Here is an 18662-nt window from a genome sequence, read left to right as displayed (position 1 = left end):
GGGTTGAAAACGTAAATTAAGGACAAGTTTTTTTTTTCATTCATAACATCGAGAAAATATCGGGACCCAAAAGATCCATTAAGATCATTGATCACTTTACGTGTACCTCCGCCAATGTTATTTACTGCATAACTTGCACTTATTGCAATAAGTTATACATAGGTGAAACAGGAAGACGACTGGGTGACCAATTCCGAGAACACCTTCGCGATGTGGAAAGAAATGACAAGGACGCATCCAAACCAGTGGCTAGACACTTTAATCTTCCTAATCATTCTAAACAGCATATGCCAGTTTGCAGCCTTTCCTTACATCTAGGCAGTTCGGAAAGCCGTAAAACACTAGAACAAAAATTTATATTTCAAATCTGCACCCTTAATCCCCACGGAATCAACGAGCGCTTTTCATTCAACTAATTTATTCCTGTTTTCTGGTCACTATATTCCCACCAATGGCGTAGCTCCACTTTCTGCATATAAATCCACACACAACCCACAATTCCTCTAATCACTCTGACGAAGGGCTAACGCTCGAAATGTGAGCTTTTTTACCCTTTATGATGGCTAATTTACGTTTTCAACCCAGTTGTTAACACTAAATTACATGTCAAGAATAGGTTCTGACAAACTTCATGCCTTAACTCTTTCCACACAACATTGGTATGCATTTTCTCCATACTGTTAGCTATATGTTTCCTAAGGTGCTGACAAGAAGAATTTCCCTAACAATCCAGGGCTTTTTTAGTTTTCGATCATTTCCTTTATTCTCATGACCTTAGTGTGTGATTCAGGGGTGATACTGTTTGGAGAAATTAGATGTTAGTCACTCTTAGAGGGTCAAAGGGTTAAACAACCAAAAACTCTAGCTATGTGGGCCCCATGGACCCAATCCACCTTTCTCTATAACATAAAAAGTACAATAAGAACACTAGCAGCATGGCTGAATGGCAATTTCAAGGCCCCTGCATTTAACTTAGTAAATAAATTATGTGTTTCAGTATATCTTTCAGATACAGAGATTGACTAAACGACTAATAATAAAATGCATGGCTGGTCCAGAACTAATAAGGCCCATGTGTTAAGCTTTAGTTTTGCCACTTGGGCATCTGAGATCAAATTTTCCCCAGGTATAAATGCATATGCAAAACAAAGAGGCTCTCCAGGCTACTGTACTGGATGAAACTATCCTCTAAAACAGTCTACACAACATCCTCAGATTAAATTGTGGGTTATTCCAAACTGATTATGAAGCTGTCCCAGAGCTACTGTAAATATATTTTTCTAATTTATCACTGCTGTGTAGATATTTTTATAGTTTAGATTTTTTCCTCAAGTTTGGTCTCACACTGCAATATGACCTAATAATAGCTCGAAAATAGCTGAGCATCTTAATTAATCCTGAAGACGAAACCTACCACTGAATAACCATACACAAGGATTTTTTTTTCAAGTCTGTCATGTTGTATCCTGCCTCCACCTAAACATTCAGTTTTCATTCTCATTTCTCCAATTTCCTCCTCTATTTTATCATAAATATCAGCTGAAAGAAAGATGTGGAACAAAATTATTAAAAATATTCAATGATGTAACACAGGCTTTTATACACCAGTCAGTCACATCACTAACAACAATTAGGAGGAAAAGGGACAAAATAATAAATAAATAGCAAAATAAACATCACTTCATGTCCAAAATCCTGAGTTAAACATATATCAATTCAGACCATATGATCAACTGCATTTTCTGTGTAGTTTAAGTCTTCATAATGCACCATGAAACCAACACTGCTTTAGTGATAAATTTCCTCAAGCTCAAACATATTTGCTCAAACATATTTCAGTTCTGACCATAAGATCGATTTCTGTGTAGTCACTCAAATGGTGGGTAAAATTTCCGCACAGCCCTATACTATTGTAAAACAAATCTGTTTTCCCAATGGCAATGTATTGTTTTTGTCATTGATTTTTTCTATCCAATAACTGAATGCATAATGTAGGACGGGGCTGTGCGGAAATTTTACCTTCAACTTTATAACCTATTTATAGTCTGATATTTGTTTCTTCGAGCGACCTGACTTTTTATTTCAGGCGACATGACTAGAATTTCGGGCGACAAGACTCAGGTTCCGGGCGACACGACTTCGGACGTGATGACTTTCGGGCGATTTGACCAGTTTTCCTTTCATCGACTGTCATGAAGCGGCTTTCATAAAGAATGGGAAGATATGAAACACGTGAAGATCTGTCGACATGCTTACCATGGTAATTTGCCCAATCAAATCCTCTGACTATGCACTTGTAAGTATCCTCATTAGAAGGATCTATAACTTTGATAAGAACGTATTTAAAAAGTCCATTGGCATCAATCTCTACATCAGGAACACTTGATAATCCTAACGAGCCGCTCTCCGCCATGTTAGCTGTGCTAATTCTTAAAGACTGGGGAAACCTTTGGTTCCAGGCTCTCCAGAGTTTGCCTCGGCCTACGGCAGAACACTCTATTCTCACCTCCCCTCCCTTCCGTTACACCACTTCTCCTTCAAGAAAATCTGATTAAACTAACTGACAACATAAAGTAAGAGACAGATAAAAAGGAATGAAGGAAAGACCGAAAAGTTTTTGAGGAGGAGGGGGTGGGGGGCTGGGTTCCAGAAGATCTCAGCAAGTAATAGCAACATTTGTACACTGATCTAATCACTTTAATTCATTTTCATTTTGCTTAAGTGTGTATTGAGTGTTTCTTTGTTGACCCAATAACCTAACTGTAAAGTTTCCCACCATTTACTTTGAATATTTGGAGAATAAAATTGACTCAGCAATGTGCAAAGTTTCAAAAACCTTTTTCAGGACAACACAAACAGGAGTCCTGTAAGCGTTCACTTAAAACTGGTTAAAAGTGAACGCTTACAGGAATCCTGTTTGTGTTGTCCCGAAAAAGGTTTTTGAAATTTTGCACATTGCTTAGTCAATTTTATTCTCCAAATATTCATTAAAAAAATCTAGATCTACAGTCATCTTCATCAATTTGTTTGGTGCCATCAACAGACAAATGACAAACATTTATGAAAAAACAGGTATGGTTTTATTTGCTGGACTCATTCACACAGCAGTCTTTGTAGTAAATGAGATTCATATACATTTTTCATGTACATGTAAATCGTAAAATGAGTCACTCTGACAAGTTGGATGCAACCAAATTGCTTCAGCTTGTACATGCAGATCAAAACTTAGGAAATCAAGATTTATACATATGCGAATTATGGCAAGAATATTACAAAACTACTTCCTACATCTAAATTTCAGCTATTAAAACTGAGTCTATTCCCACAGTGTTGACACCACTGACTGCCTGTCATGCCAGGAAGACATGTTCCCTTGGTCAGCATCTTGTGGTGTTTCCTGAAAACTCTTTCTCAAGAATGGAATCTGAAAGTTTTCAGCATGAAGCCTTTGTTGTTGTTCACTGGTAAATGAACCCTCAGCTATTTGGACTGCGTCATCAATCAAGTCAAGAACCAAAGACTCCATGAAACACTGAATGTGCACATCTGAGTGTCCCTCAAAGGTCCAATCATGTTTCCTCATTGTGTGCAAAGTGACTGGAACACATTCAGTATTCTTAGTGCCAACATGTATCCACTGCTGGAAAGCAATCCATGTTTGTTTACGTTGCTCTTGGGTGTTCTCATCTCTCACCTGCAGTAAAACTGCAGAATTTAGTGTGTGGGTATACAACAACACTTGGAGACCTTTGGATGTGCTAGCAACTTCTACCTTGGAAGTTGGAGGTACTTGACCTTTCTTGAGACTGAGATGGCAACCCACCCATCCCTCCTGAGTTTCTGCCATAACTTCATTTCCTGTTGTCATGGAAACTGCAGATAAATTTCCATTCACATTTGCCACAATGTACTCACTTCCTGTGGCATCTATAGCATGAGAGATTCCAAAAGAGCAGGTACTTCCAGAAAGACATCTTTCATAATCATCTTTGTCCAGAGCAATGTGCATGTAATTCTTACTAACAGACACTGTTGGTTCAAGATTGATGATAACCAGGGAAACATGGGCTTCCTTTGGTTCTGCCACTGGAAACAGAAGCATGAACACAAGTCTGGTGCCTGCAAAGTTTTGTTTGGATAAGATGAACTTTGAACACGGAATTTGCAATGGCTTGTAAACCTTGGTGACATAAGATGCCAACTGGCCTGACCTCCGATAGTAAGTCACATGGTGGAAAGTTGATCCTGATTCAGGAACATTTTTTGGTGCAAATATTTTGGTAACCTTGTTGTCCTTCTCTTGAGTCTGCCATGGTTTTTCCAGACGAAGAGAATTGATGTAACTCTGTGTCTTTATACGATTTTGAACCATTTTCTGCCTAAAAAAATTTTAAAATTATTTAAACTTGGCATGCTCAAAAATTTGAATGATAATAACCAAAATGTCCTAATAAATTCATGCTAAGTAAATGAACATTTCTTCATTTTTCAGTAAAACATGGTGTACTTTTTCATTTTCACTCAGCCCACATCACCAATAGTGACTGTATTACAGGCAATTGCTATATTGTAGATAACATACAACATTTTATAGAAGTATTCAGTGGTATATCAAACAAATCACCTTTCATTTTTGGTGCACACACATGCCAGACATGTGTCTATATCAAGAGAGGGTCAATAACACTATCCACTGGATACCAGTAATTCTCTATCTGGTTGGATAGCACAGTATCATTTGTTAATATTTATCTGCTGGATAGCAATTCATCCATTGGATAGTGTTATCCATCCTTTGAACAAACAGGCTTAAAGTAAGAACTTCAACCTGAGACAGGAAACACTTTTACCTCAAATGATAGTGTTTATGCTTTGGACCTTTCACTTCATCTGTGAATTCTACTTTCTCCTGTGTTCCAAGAACAGGCTCGTATGTCATCTCCACCATGTTCAGCCTGTACTTAGTGCTGGGAACAAACCAGCCAAATCCAGTTAAGCATTCACTGGAGTATTCCCATATGTTGATAAATCCTTTTTCATCAACAGTTACCATAGGTGAAATGTTGTTCACAAATGTTATAAGCACAATCTTGTGACAATGTTCTTTAAATAGTTCAGCATCAACATCTTTACCAATCTTATGTGTTATACCATTGGCTGGTTGAACCTGCGGAAAGGACATGATTGACACCATTTTGTTGAATCTAAGCTTCAAAATGTTCCCATTACTGAACCCCACCATCAAAAATGCTTGCCTTCCCAGAAGTGTTGCTGAAGGATGAAAAGCTACTGCTGTTACTTCACTTGATAAATCTCTGGAATCTGAAAATGGTCCTTTTGTGAACAGAAAGTCTCTTCGCTCTAGAGTCAACAATGGAATTAGAGCAGAAGGTTTAAAACCAATATTAACCTCCAAAGGCTCAAATGATTTCACTTCGTAAGGTATGGATATCGTGTTGCCAAGCGACCATAGTGTGATGGCACCATAATCATTTAGACTAACCACTTGTGAAGAGTCAAAACTCCAGTGAAGTTGAACAACAGCAGAGTTATTACCACGGCTGCTTCTCAATATGCGTGGTGGAAAGGTAGCTAAATCCCAGATCACAATGTCTCCTTGAACTGTTCCCAGAGCAATAAGGCTGTTATCAGGAGACAATGCAGTACAAGAGACACCTCTATAACGTCTTGGTAAAGGCAGTGTGCACAGGTCAACAGTGTTCCCCATCCAAAACTCTGATTCTTTATTTTGAAAGTCAACTTGCTCTGGAGGGAGATTAGCATCAGGTACATCACTGAAAGGTGTGATGTCATGAAAATGTAGCACAGTTCCATCAAAAGTATCTTCTTCTTCATCAACTATCACAGAAGTATCATTTACATTCTCATCTCTGTGAAATGATTGACTGTGAGACCAAACCTCTCTTTTCTTCAGGGCTTCCTTTTTGAACTGAGACAAAGCATTGTTCAGTAGGGAAATCTTTCTCTGATCAGCTGATTGAGAGCGAGGATCAAAAGAATCCAGTATAATTCTATCTAGCATGGTCCTAGTTTGAACCTCAAAAGCCACCAATTCAGCAGCTGTTTCCTTGGCAATCTGGTAAATGACATCTGTCAAAATGCCCTGTTCAATGTCGAGGCTCACCTGAAGAATTTCATCGTGTTTTCTTTCAACATCAAGTTCTTCGAAAAACCCTTCAGCAATACCTGCTGTATCATAGTCAGGTTTTACACGTGGGCGTTCTGGAACGATAAAATCCAAAACCTCGTCGACCCATGATCGTACAAACTCACGAACGAAATAGAAATCCTCCAACTGCCAGGGTTCGTACGTACCGATTCCCATTTCTCCATCGTAAGGTTTTCTCAATAAATCAGTTCTAGCTTGGTTTTCCTTTCTAAGCGTTTGAACTTTTCTTTCAAACTCTGGAATTTTGTTTTTCGTTTTCTTAATCTGTACACTCAATGTAGACGAACGCGTTGAGCTATTTCTTGAAGAGTTCGTATCTCTTGCACCAATTTCACTCTTCAGAGAAAGAAGTCTCTCCCTTTCACGAAGAATTTCTTCACGCTGTCTTTCAAGTTCAATTTTTCTTGCCAAGTGAGCTTCTTTCCTGCGGTCAGCTTCATCCATCTCTCTGGAAAAATTAATCAAACTTAGAGGAAACGGGAAAACTTCACACACTTGACTGCCTGCTTGACTACCCACTGTTGTTTTAGAACCCAGACCCCAACGAGAAGCGTGTGAATCTCGCGTGTATCCTCGCTCGCGTGTAATCCTGATTCTCTTCCACGCCAATCATCTTGCACAACAAGCCAATTTGTGAGTTTTCATTTTTCTCTGAGCTATCCCTCACCTGTAATGAGCACCATATAAAGTGCTGTATGAACATGAAAGCGAACTTCGCAGTATTGAACATTTCTTAAGCAGTAGTGAAAATAAGGCCTGAAAAAGAGTCAGGCCTGTACGGGATTTCAACCCATGAGAGGAGCCCATTATCCAGAGCTTCCATCTTTGATACTTACCCTCTGAGTCAACCCTGTCCCGTATCTTTTGACTTTTAGAAGCACCTCCCACGAGGTTTTTCGCGGGTGTTTATATAATAGCCAATCATAAAAGAGATGGGCTCCTGCCCAGTTCCTCGTATAGTTTTATTCTTCAGTATGTGAAAGAACTTTCATGAATGAGTGATTTTGGACATTACCCTAACGGTTTATTTATGCCGTGGGAAGAAATGGTCGGATTAAGTAAAATCAAATAAATCGAATATAACCCCGTTTTTCCTTTTTACGACGAATACGTCAAACTGGTTGTGTTGGTTAAACTAGTTGTGCACCGCTTTCTAATTTTAAAGTGGGAGAAACGTAAAAACGGTCTTAAACTGAACCACGATTACAAACTGAACCAGCCGAATCCTGAAAAATCTGCCATCTGACAAAAGGTAAACTGAATGAAATTTACCTTTCGACAACCTTCTTATTGAGACTGAATGGAGACCTCTTCTCTACCAGGAAGATACCAGCGACGACCAACTCGAAAGTATTTAGAAAAGGTCGGCTTTGGTGATTTGTTAAGAGTTCAAAACTTAGATGCTAACCACACAAAACAATAACCTAGCAACTAACACAAAAATATCTCAACAAGCAAAGGAAATATGTATTTATTTGGAGGAAAGCATTTGGACTAACGACAAGCATAGTTTGTCTTCATTGTACCACTTGGCGTCTGCAACAAGAGTTTGAGCGTTTCCTTTTGGCACCTCTTTCTTTCTGTTCCACAATTAAAATTCCCAGGGAGGGCAGTCCCTCTCGCCTACTCTTAACTGATTAGGAGCAATCAGTACCGCAAAAATGACTACCTAGGAGGCAATTTCGAGACTGTTGGTCTCGTTAAGAAAAATTTCTAAAAACAGAAAGCGACGATTTGTTTTGGTGAGGATTACAGAATTCAAGCTAACTGTTGAATCTGATCAAGAGAGGATGATATTTGTAGTGGTAAATATTTGTAGTAAGGTTATTCTTTCGAGCTGAATAAACGAAATTAATACTCAACCTAAATCTGCTGGTTCCAGTGGAGCACGATTTCAGTCAAGATCAAAGGTGAATCAGTACCCATCGTTGTAGGAGGAGGCAGAGAGGAAAGGGGGCGAGGGTCGAAAGCTGTAAAGAATAACTAAAGGCAGCAGCGAGATGATTGTACTCCTAAAAAGCACCCTGGTCGGTAATGGTGATTGACGCTTCGACAACTCTTAGGCACGTCATGGTCACAGCACAGACCCTGATTATCACTTCGGCTAATAAACGTTGTCGACAAGAATGCTTTTTTCGGACTGCTCCCACCCGGACGATCAGACCACAGGATGAAACATCTCGGTCTTACAGTGAGGCAAAAGGGAACTTATGAAGAGACGCTTTAAAGCGCGGACGGTAACCGGGAGAAGAATAAAACCAACTCTGATGCACCTTAACACTAATATATCGATCACGAGGTCTTCGTTATCACATTTTAAACCAAACTGTTCCGACCAAAAAGGCGTATTAGGACCAGAATTAAGAACTTTAAACTTCCAGCCGCTGTCCGCCTCTCTAAGACGTTGATGCTTAAGCTCCCTATTGAGGGAAAGGGGGGGGGGGGGGGGGAAATCCACTAATGAATTGGAAAAATTTTATTAAGGAAAAAAGATTTGACTATCATACTTATTTGAAAGGAAAAATCTCCTGGCTAACTTGATTTTTTGTTTTCCACTATGCTTCCAAACACAAGTACGTATTCCTTACGGAACATATTGTAAGTGTTCTTTACAGTAACATTAGCCACGAAAGCGAGATTTACGTGCATAGTAAGCAAGTTTCACGTCTTAACATATTACATGTAAATGGAATATATCTATTCGTTTGGTATTAACTACCAAATAAAGAATATCGATCACAGAAAAAGTTAGTTTAAGTTTGAAAACTCGGCCGTTATTTCGTGGAAAATGTCACAGAAAAGTCAATTGACAAATGTCAACTCAACACTGAAGTCCTTGAAGTTTAAGAGGAAAAGTTAATTCTGTAAATGAAACCCCTGTTTTACGTAAAACCAATTTCTGCTCTGCGAAACAGAGATTACCGCGCTAACAACTCAAGCCTGGACTTTGGCTGTCTCTTACGAAGGAAAATAAAGAATGCAGAAAATAAGAAACTTTACTAAATACATGACTTCGATTTGGACTCTGCTGAATTTTGATTGATTCTGCTTTATGGCAGTAATCACTTGGAGTCGTCAAAAAGGTGAAAAATGGAGAACATGCCAAGTATCTCGTAGACTGAGATAGCGCGATTATATCTATTTCAAATTTGAACACGAAATTTCAGTTAGGAATAAGAAATAACGCTACACCTTCTGAATTTGCATTAGCAGATGTTAATAAGTGATCATTCTTTGAAAAGAACGACATGCTTCAGCCTTGGTACACTGTTCTGATTATACAAAAGCTTGCTATTGATTCAGGAATAACTGATCGTTAACTAATTATCAAAACTAATCCTTTCATGTTGTATATACGGTATATGCTAAGATACATTGCTACCTCACAAAATATTTTTAAAGAATTATATACTTTTCTATAAGCAGAAAAATTAAAGACTAATCATTTACACTCATGAACAGCTCGCCACAAAAAATGTATTTGTTGTAAGAGGCAGAAAAGCTAGTTTCTAAAAATATTCTAGACCTTTGGTTATAAGGGAAACAAAGTTTTCATAACCATTTCTGGATCCCTTGTAAGGAAAAGCATTCGCACTTTTACAGTAGAAGCAGAAGATACTGAATAGTTAGAGAAAATTCATTCAAATTACACGGTGCATCCATCCAATGCTACCCTTGTAATCACATGTATTTGATCCAATGAAACTTTGCTTTCAAAATGTTCAATTCTAAACATCATAGTTCTTGAAAGAAAAAAAAAATTAATTAAGTACATTCACTGCATACCATGTTGGCAAAAATAACAACAACTACTCTTTTGCTTTCATCCTCTGGAGTTGGATGGTGGAAATAATTCAAATTAACTTTTCATTTAAACTGAACAATATGTTCCCCCAACAAAAGTCAAAACATTTTTTTCTCTAAAGTATTATGACAATATATTTGTTCCAATATTATATATGAAAAGCCAATCTGCTCTTAAACTTTTCAGCTAAACATGCAATTAATGTGGAGTGAATTACTGCCACTTCAAATGGATAAGTCATCAATGTATAAATGACTTTAAAGCAAGTATTTTTTGCACATTTAGGATACATAAATAATATTACACCTGAATATTTATACACCCAGCAAAACTGGGATTTACCTCACAGTCAACTTAAAGTAACTATTCTCACTAAGCTACCATCTAATGTACAAGATAACTGACATGATACCAGTATACATTAGAACTTTATAAATAGTATATTAATCAAAATATGTCATATCCTACAAAAATACACAGTCTTAAGTATAAACAATGGTTTTACATTTGTATCTATAACTAAAGATACCTTAAGTAACCAGAGCCTTTATATTAACATTATGTCTTAGGAATCTAGTAACCCAATCAAATGACATGTGAATAATGCAATTATCAAACCAATTTTAACTGTGAACCTGTCACAGACGATAGCACAGTAAAGTCGGTGCAGTCCCCGATTACCCAAAAATTGGAAAGATAACTCATGACTGGTTAACCCTGATTCAACCCACTCTTAACCATGTACATGCATTACACATCTTAACTGACTGTGAATGCACAGTACCTTGTGACTTCTCTTCCCCCCTCCACACCCACCCTCTCACCATAGAGCCCCCCCCCCCAACTGTTAATCCCTTGAGTAGGGCCTTTAGATGTTTATCCATTTGGTTCATTTCGAAATGGAAGATTTAGGAGAAAACTAACAGAATCAAGTCAATATTTTATAATTTCATTGCTCCACTGTTTCCTCCTTAACAAACAGTTGATATCTCTATCTAGCTTTCAATTTCTTCTGGGATATCCTCTAGGGGTTCAAGAAGATTGTTTTCTTCCAGTATCTGGTCAACATCATCACCTACAAAAAAAAAGACTCATGGTTAAAGAAAACTGACTGTTACAATAATTGGAATATGCTTCCCAAGATCCAAACTGGTGTCTTAATCTGCAAACATCTAACCCCAGAGCTGATTGGCCTCGCCTTTACCATGATTTCAACATAATTTATGATCAATTACTGATCAGGCCCAAACAATATAAGTAAAATTATAAGATAACTTAATAAGGTTGACTATCTTCATTCTATCTGGTAGGGGAAAATATCAACTCACTTGAAAAATATGTTAAGAGGACATCTAAGACATCCTGTCTTTTCATTGCAACAAGTGCTAGAACAAGCTCCTCAAATGTCAAATCTGGCTCGCATCTCTCAATACTTTTAAACAGCAATTTAGTTGGGCTGTTGACATCTTCTGTGGGTTCAAAGATTTTACATTTTTCCTGAGGAATTTTCAGCTCCTTTGCAAGGTGTCTCCAATGGGGATGAGGAGGGTCTTCATTCAGCAGGTCTGTTATTTGATCAAGCAGCTCTGAGTCATCCAGAATATTTTTAACTAGCTCATCTCCTGAAAGACAAAGAAAGAATCTCCTTGTTGAAATATAAACAGCCAGTCCCCAAATAAGTTTTTTTTTAAATTTCCTTGTGACATAATGTTGAAACAGACAAAGGTGTATCATTTAGTGAATAAAAAGCACCCAGTGTTGCAGACAAAGTATCTCAAAAATGAAAAATTATTTCTCAAAGCTCTTGTGATGTGCAAATTGCACCTAAAGATCCCTCTCCATAAATAGAAAATGACTCTTGTTCAAGTAACTATAATTACATGAGGTACCTACTACTCATAGTCATGATACTGCTGTTATTAATAAACTGAATGTTTTTTAATTGACTGTAAAGAAAAGGAGGTTATCAAAGAAAACCTTAGAAAGGCAGAATTTAAACAGCATGAAAAGACAAGGCTGAGATTTTTCTTCATGTGACAAGTTGGACAACCTTGGAAAACAAGTACAAACTGAATGTAATCTGCCCTGACTGCAAACATTACCAAAGATAAGTTTCCAGCCATGTAATAACACAAATTGAAATAATGAACAAACTTATGCTACCTGGAATTCCACCCTTGTCAAAGATTAGACCAACATCCTGTCTACCAATGGATATCAAGCAGTTTTTCAGATGTGCTAATGTCATCTCAGGATCAAATATGGGAATATACTTTAACAACATTAAAGATGAATTATGCTTCTGGTGAGATCCAAGGTTTCGTAACACACGATGGGGTACATTCAGTTGTAGTGCCAGACCTTTCCAATCCTTTCTGCTTTTCATGTCGAGTTTCAGAGCCATATGACCAAGAATTCCTGTGTCATCTTTTTCAACAAGACTGGCAACTACACTTTCCTGACTGATGAGTCCAGCTGATTGAGAAATAAACATACTAAATAAGTTTATTAACAGAATCAGTCATGTATTCATTTTTGGTAAAGGAAAAAATTATTACAAATGAGAATAATGTTAAATTACTGGAAGAGGCTGGCAAAGCATTTATACATGATGCCTGATTCAGCCTAGAGTGAATTTTACAGAAAGGTAAGGTGAAATGAGATTTGAAGTTTTCCTTTCAACATTTGTGACCTTTCAAATACTGTCTAAGGTACATGTGACATAATTTTTTTAAAAATTTATGCAAGAGACAGGACCAGGACTCTATTTTGGCCCTCTACCTCAAGGTATTTTCTGTACCTATTGCTCTTTGCATTTCTAAGAAACAAATTCACTGAATTGCTTGAAAAACCTGCAATTTTTCTGTCTAAATAATGAGCCACATCACATCTGCCAATTTCTTTCAGAGCCTCCTTAACATCGTCAATAGTAAGTTGAGGTTTCGTTGCTGTTAGGAACACAAACAAGTCCTCAGTTGGACTTGTAGCTGAGAAGGTACCACAGTGTTCGTAGGCTTCTGGAGGTACACCCAATAATTTAGCCAGGTCTCTCCAACAAGGAACTTTCCCATATTGGTACTCTGTATCCAGACATTTACCGAGGTCTCCAAGAATAAGAGGATTGTTTGTGATGGTCTCAGTAAGGAGAGAATCTAAAATAAAAAATTGATTGCAATATAATGTAACAATTTGGTGACACTTAAATTTGACAGCTATAACATTGACCCACAAAGCCTATTTTTGCATTGTCAGTACTTTCTGATTACAAGTCTGGCTGCCTCTTTAAGCAGGAAATATGATGCAAAAAATGGTTATTCTGATTTGCTTGCAAGGGAACAAAGTGGGTCCATTTTCCAGCTTGGGATTGCCTTCTTGGCAACAGGGCAGTCATTAGATTTTACAGCACCAGTCTTCTTTGACCACTCAACATCAAAAAAAAAACAAATTTACAGCTTAACCCTTTGCACCTTACATGGGTATCCATATTCTCCATACTGTTCTCTTTACATTTCCTATGGTGCTGACAGGGAGAATTTGTTAACCTATCATGAACTTCTCTAGTTGGTGATCATTTCCCTTTATTCTCAAGACCTTGCTGTTTGATTCAGCAGTGATACTTTAAGGAGAAATAAGATGCCAATCACCCTTTGAAGTTAAAGGAATGACCTTGACAAGTCACATGACAGTCATCGTTGTAACAGAAATAAGCTCATCCATATCAACTGTAACAGGCAATGACAACCCTTGGATACAGAGCTCTGTTGTAACTCACAAAGAATTTCTGATAAACACCATATTGAAATATTTTATTTTGTTCTTGTGACATTTCATTTAACTGAGTCCTTACATAGAGAAATCGATCAATAGTTGGAAGTCATTTTTAATTCAAGTCATTTACCTTCAACATCCACATATCATTTGAACGTGAAATTGGACAGCTGGTGTGAGATAGAAGTTTTTGATTTGTAGGACAGTGTAAAAGCAAGGTGTATACAAGAAAAGAACTTCTCACCTGCATCAACTCTTTGCAAAACAGCAACTTCTCCTAAAGAGTTTTCCATAGATTCATCTTCACCCTCTCTTTGATCAAAATTGATGGATGGTTGTGGCACAGCTTGCACATCCTGTCCATCTGCTTTCTTCTCCATGGCAACCACATTTGAAGACAGAGTTTCTTCCTGAGAATGCTGATCAACCTCTGTTTCTCTAATGTACCCTGGAGACTCCTCTTTTGACATTGTTTCTGAGAGTAATTCATGCTTATTGTTTTGATGACAATGATACTCATTTCCCTCTGCAATAACTGCTTCACCAGTCACACTGAAAAAGTCTTGCTGTGTTATAATTACCTGATTTTCATCCAAGCCTGGAGAAAATTTTTTTATTTCTATTTCAGATTGTTCATCAAGATCACTGCCAACAACAACTGTGTTATCCTCTGGATCAGTTCCTTGAAGAGTCAAAGAGGCATCAAGATGATCACTGGGTGTACATGCATTCTCAGAATGTTTATCACCTCTACCTGTGTCTAACTGCACCATTTTAATGTCTTTGACATCAGTTCCTTCCATTACTTCTGATACCAGAGAATGTTCAGTGGAAGAATTTTCTTGATTGATGTTCTCAGCTTCATACTCTCTCAAATGACCACTACCCCTGGTTTCACTTGTGACAAGATCAACTGGTGCAATGACCTGAGAGGAAATTTCACTTCTGTCAGGTGTATCACTCTTACTCTCAGATGAAACAGTGGAATCCTCATTATCAAGAGTTTCCACCTCTGTATCACTGATTTCCAAGTCTTGCCTCTCAATTGACTCAGTTTTAACCTTCATATCAAGAGGTATTGAGCCTTCCAAAGCAACATGGTCACTTTCTATATGGACATGTTCATTGGGATCTGAAGTTTCAAAGTGTTCCTGGTCTATCATAAAGCTTTCCTTGCTTTCTACTGAAGAATCAGTCATAGGTTCTTGAATATCAGATAGCTCTCCATTACACAAACCCTTGCTTTCAGCTGGTGACATTTCTGAAGGGCTGGTCTCTGGTAAGAAATATTCACTCTCTGTGATGATCTTATCAGAAGTATCCTCTTGTTGAGTGGTTCCTTTTTCTACAGGGATGACACCACCCACTTATTAAAGAAAAAAAAAGAGCAAATATGTACTAGAATCCTTCAAAAAAATTTTTAAGATAATAAATTTCTACAAAAATCATATTGTCATATAATAACACAAGTTATTGCCTTGATTCATTAGGAATCAAGTTCTCACTGGTGTGTTGGTTCCCAAGGAATTATGTTTCACAGTAATTTTTATTTTTCTAAATTATATCTCCTCACATTTTAAGGCAATGGTTCCAATAAATCAACTAGAGGACCATCAGTTATAATTACTACAACAATTCAAAAAATATCTTCAGATATTATGAATATGGTATAAAAACTGAGGATAAATAAGTGCTCTGAGATTGACCCAACTTCTTAGTAGTAAATATTTGAGACCTGAAGAATTTTGCTATCTTAAAGACAATTATATTAAAAAAAAAATTACCTTGAATGACCGTCACTAAATTGTCATTGTCACTTGTAATAATCTCATTTCCATGGCAAGATACCACATTCACAATCCCCACAGCCTCTGCAGTTATATCAGCTCTTTTGGTTTCTTCAGTCCCAGAGAATGGTTTCTCTGCTGAACTAAAATTTTTGCTTTCATTTAGATCTTTCACTTTACTGGACCCTTCCCTAAGAGTATCTTGAGATTTTGATTCATCTTCTCCCTTGTCATTTGAGTGATCTGAAGGATTTGAAATAATTCCAGTTTCCAGCTCCTCCGCTTTCTTACTAACAGAAGCACATGCTTGATCTTGTTGGAATACTTCCTCTGTCTTATTCGAGTCAAGGGCATCCACCTTGACAGAAATTGATGATTCAGTACCAGGTTTGAATGGTTCCAATGAAGGTAATGATTCATTGTTATTACCATGTGATTCATATGATAAACCATGTGATGAAACTTCTGAGTCCTGACTGATTTCACCAACCAAGACTTCATTTCCAGCAATTTCATGCTCCAATTCCACATCTGCAGCATTCTTTTCTTCACTTGGTGCAGCAGGATCACCATTTTGAATATTCTCTAGAGATAATCATAAAGATTTTGAGTAATCAGTAGGTAGAATTAAACATTTTATGAAATATTAATGAAGGGATCAAGTCTTAAAAGTGAGAGGCGTTTCTAAATTTTCATCAAATAGAAAAGAATTAGTAATATAACAATGCCAAATCACCGCATCGATATCAACGTGGTGGAAAAATTAAATAGAAGCGTAACCTGCGTAGTAGATTCTCGAATATCAAATCTCAGGCGTATGAAGCAATACAACTAATTTGGCGCATGTTTAATTGTTTAATGAACACGCAAATTTTTGAAATTAATACTAGTATCAACATCAGAACAAAACCACCGGAAACATCACGAGATACCTGTACTTAGTAGTTCAAATTGTTGGAGGGTGAAATATCAGCCATGAATTTGTAGGTTAGCGTGGCACGTGTGGCTATATAATTATTCAGACATGGTTTGATGCTACTCTGGTTTACAGATTAATGAATGTAACCGAAGAAGTTACAATTCATAGACCCAATGTTTCGACACTACTGTCTAGTGCCTTCATCAGGGGACTTTAAATATAACTTTAATATATTATATCATTATTGTTTCATAGGATTGTCAAAATAAATTGATACGTGGGGTCACATCAACTTAATAATTGATGTTATGATAAACTTTCTACTTACCTATCATCGACGAGTCCGGCAAAAATACGGGAGACAAGAAACCGTCGGCAAATTCTAAAACACCAGCAAATTCACCCTTCCCAGTGAAAATTACGGCCCCAATTGGAAATGCCCCTTCATTAAATCCTATCGCTGATCCAGCAAAGTCCTGTATGCTGAAGAGTCTCGTCTGCGGCTCCCAAACAAGTTTAAAAGTTTGGGTCGAAAATGGAGAGTTTGTTGACTCATTAAATAGATCTCGGACGACGTGACAGTACAGGCCTTCGTCAAGAACAAGTTCTTGTCGAGATTTACTGAAGAAATCAGCGCATTCTAATGGACGATATGTTTGCAGACTCCCTTTCTTCACCATTTTCTTAAGAAACCCGCGCTTATCTAGTGGTTCAACAGAGATAAAACTAAGAGAGTGACCTCGATCAAGATCATTATCAAAGATGCATCCTGGAAGATCTTTGCAAACTTCGGCCATTTGCTTCAACTCAAAGGTTTCCAGCCCTCGTTTATCCTTATTTAAAAATTCGGCGATAAACATCTTGTCCGTCGCCAGGTCTTCCCGACTCAGCACGACACTTGGGGTAACAATAAAGTAATTGCATTTCCAACCCCACGAAGTTGCGAGTCTTTCACAATGCACAACACAACCGCTTCCCTTTAGTACAAGTCCCTGGTTCCCAGGAAGCTTTTCTTTGATTCGACAAACGGCAAACTCTGCTTTGTTCATACCTGTTGAGAGCCGAGCAAAGTTTGAGAGCAATTAACGACGCAATTAAAGATGTAAACAAACCACTGGTATTCTTCCCCACTGTTCGAGCACCTTCGTGGAAGCCATTTTTAATAATGCCCCTCCTTCTTACCCAGGCTTTTGCGATCAACATTTGTTGTTACTCCTCTCACTTTCACACCCCTCCCTAAACGTCATTGGCCTTGACAGAACCACTTGGCATATGTTTTTAAAAGAAATGTGTTGCTGTGTCGGTGGGGGGTATTACAAGCTCATTTGGTTTTATCAACTGAGTTGATGATGAAAATTGGCCACCGTTAAGATTTTCTGAAGCTACTATTCCGAGCGTTAGCCCAACTTAAGGTAGCCTCTCGTAAACGACGGTCTGTGCGCACATAGCGACCGGTCATTCTTTGTCGCCTGGTTAGCGGGAGTAAGGGGGAGGGGGGGGGGGGGTTGGAGGATTTTTTTTGTGCCACTATTAAATTTACTTGATCTCCCCATAAGGCACAGTGATATTCTTATGATCCCCTCATTGGCAGGTAATCGGTAGAAATTTTTCGATAGACCCCCTTAGTACTCTTTTGGCGACGACTGATTCCCCCCCCCCCCCCCCGTCACTTTCCATTAAAAACAATGTGATCCCTGCAAAAACAAATCCTCCGCCGTTCCCTGCTTCCACAAGTGATGAGTAATGAGTGGTCACTTACTAGATTTCAAAGAAAATAAATACAATAAGAGGACGTCATGAACGCACATTGCATTTATCGCTAAAATTGTGGCTCAAATTAGTGAACTAGCCGATACATGACAGAAAACTAATTCGCCGATCAATTCCAAGCTTTAACTTCCCCCCGTCCTTCAACTTTTCCTGGGAGGGGCTGGGCATTTGAACAGTAAGTGTCAAGTCTTCCTAGCGTAATACACCTGCTTTAACAAAGGTGTTTGAAGGTAGAGAGTTTGCTTTGTTGAGCGAAACTGTAAGAGAGACATTCTTAACATTGTAGAAGGCTTACAAGCGAACTTTAAGAAAGTTCAATCATTGTGTCAACTTAGATAAATAAGGTATTTTTGGAATCGTTGGACATTATCAAGAAGTTTGATGAAACCTTGTGTGAAAAATTTTGACTGTTGGGAATTTAAT

General features: G+C 37.9%; 3 protein-coding genes across 5 annotated transcripts in view; all 3 read right to left on the bottom strand.

The window, feature by feature from the left end:
* Window positions 1-2434, bottom strand: part of LOC113682272 (14 kDa phosphohistidine phosphatase) — a 36759-nt gene extending 34325 nt beyond the window's left edge. For all 3 annotated transcript variants that reach the window (XM_089204054.1, XM_089204053.1, XM_089204052.1), the window contains exons 1-2: window positions 2257-2434; window positions 1415-1539 (exon numbers count right to left, since the gene is read on the bottom strand). In XM_089204054.1, the coding sequence (XP_089060180.1) occupies window positions 1415-1539; window positions 2257-2413 (282 nt within the window). In that variant the 5' untranslated portion in view covers window positions 2414-2434. The remainder of the gene's footprint in view (window positions 1-1414; window positions 1540-2256) is intronic.
* A 623-nt stretch (window positions 2435-3057) lies between these two features.
* On the bottom strand, window positions 3058-6716 carry LOC113682275 (uncharacterized). Its single transcript, XM_027199429.2, has 2 exons — window positions 4851-6716; window positions 3058-4379 (listed from the first exon to the last, which is right to left on the bottom strand). Exons 1-2 carry the CDS (start codon window positions 6632-6634, stop codon window positions 3317-3319), a joined length of 2847 nt encoding a protein of 948 aa, XP_027055230.2. The 5' UTR covers window positions 6635-6716; the 3' UTR covers window positions 3058-3316.
* A 2673-nt stretch (window positions 6717-9389) lies between these two features.
* LOC113682274 (uncharacterized) lies at window positions 9390-17651 on the bottom strand. Its single transcript, XM_089204029.1, has 7 exons — window positions 16798-17651; window positions 15548-16135; window positions 14008-15129; window positions 12848-13147; window positions 12159-12470; window positions 11324-11617; window positions 9390-11070 (listed from the first exon to the last, which is right to left on the bottom strand). Exons 1-7 carry the CDS (start codon window positions 17516-17518, stop codon window positions 10991-10993), a joined length of 3417 nt encoding a protein of 1138 aa, XP_089060155.1. The 5' UTR covers window positions 17519-17651; the 3' UTR covers window positions 9390-10990.
* Between the last annotated feature and the right edge of the window lie 1011 nt (window positions 17652-18662).

Source organism: Pocillopora damicornis, chromosome 4 (genome assembly GCF_964200805.1).
Source record: "Pocillopora damicornis chromosome 4, jaPocDami1.2, whole genome shotgun sequence".
Lineage (NCBI taxonomy): Eukaryota > Metazoa > Cnidaria > Anthozoa > Scleractinia > Pocilloporidae > Pocillopora > Pocillopora damicornis.
The sequence above is the reverse complement of the archived record's forward strand: the minus strand, read 5'-3'. Positions and strand labels throughout refer to the sequence as shown.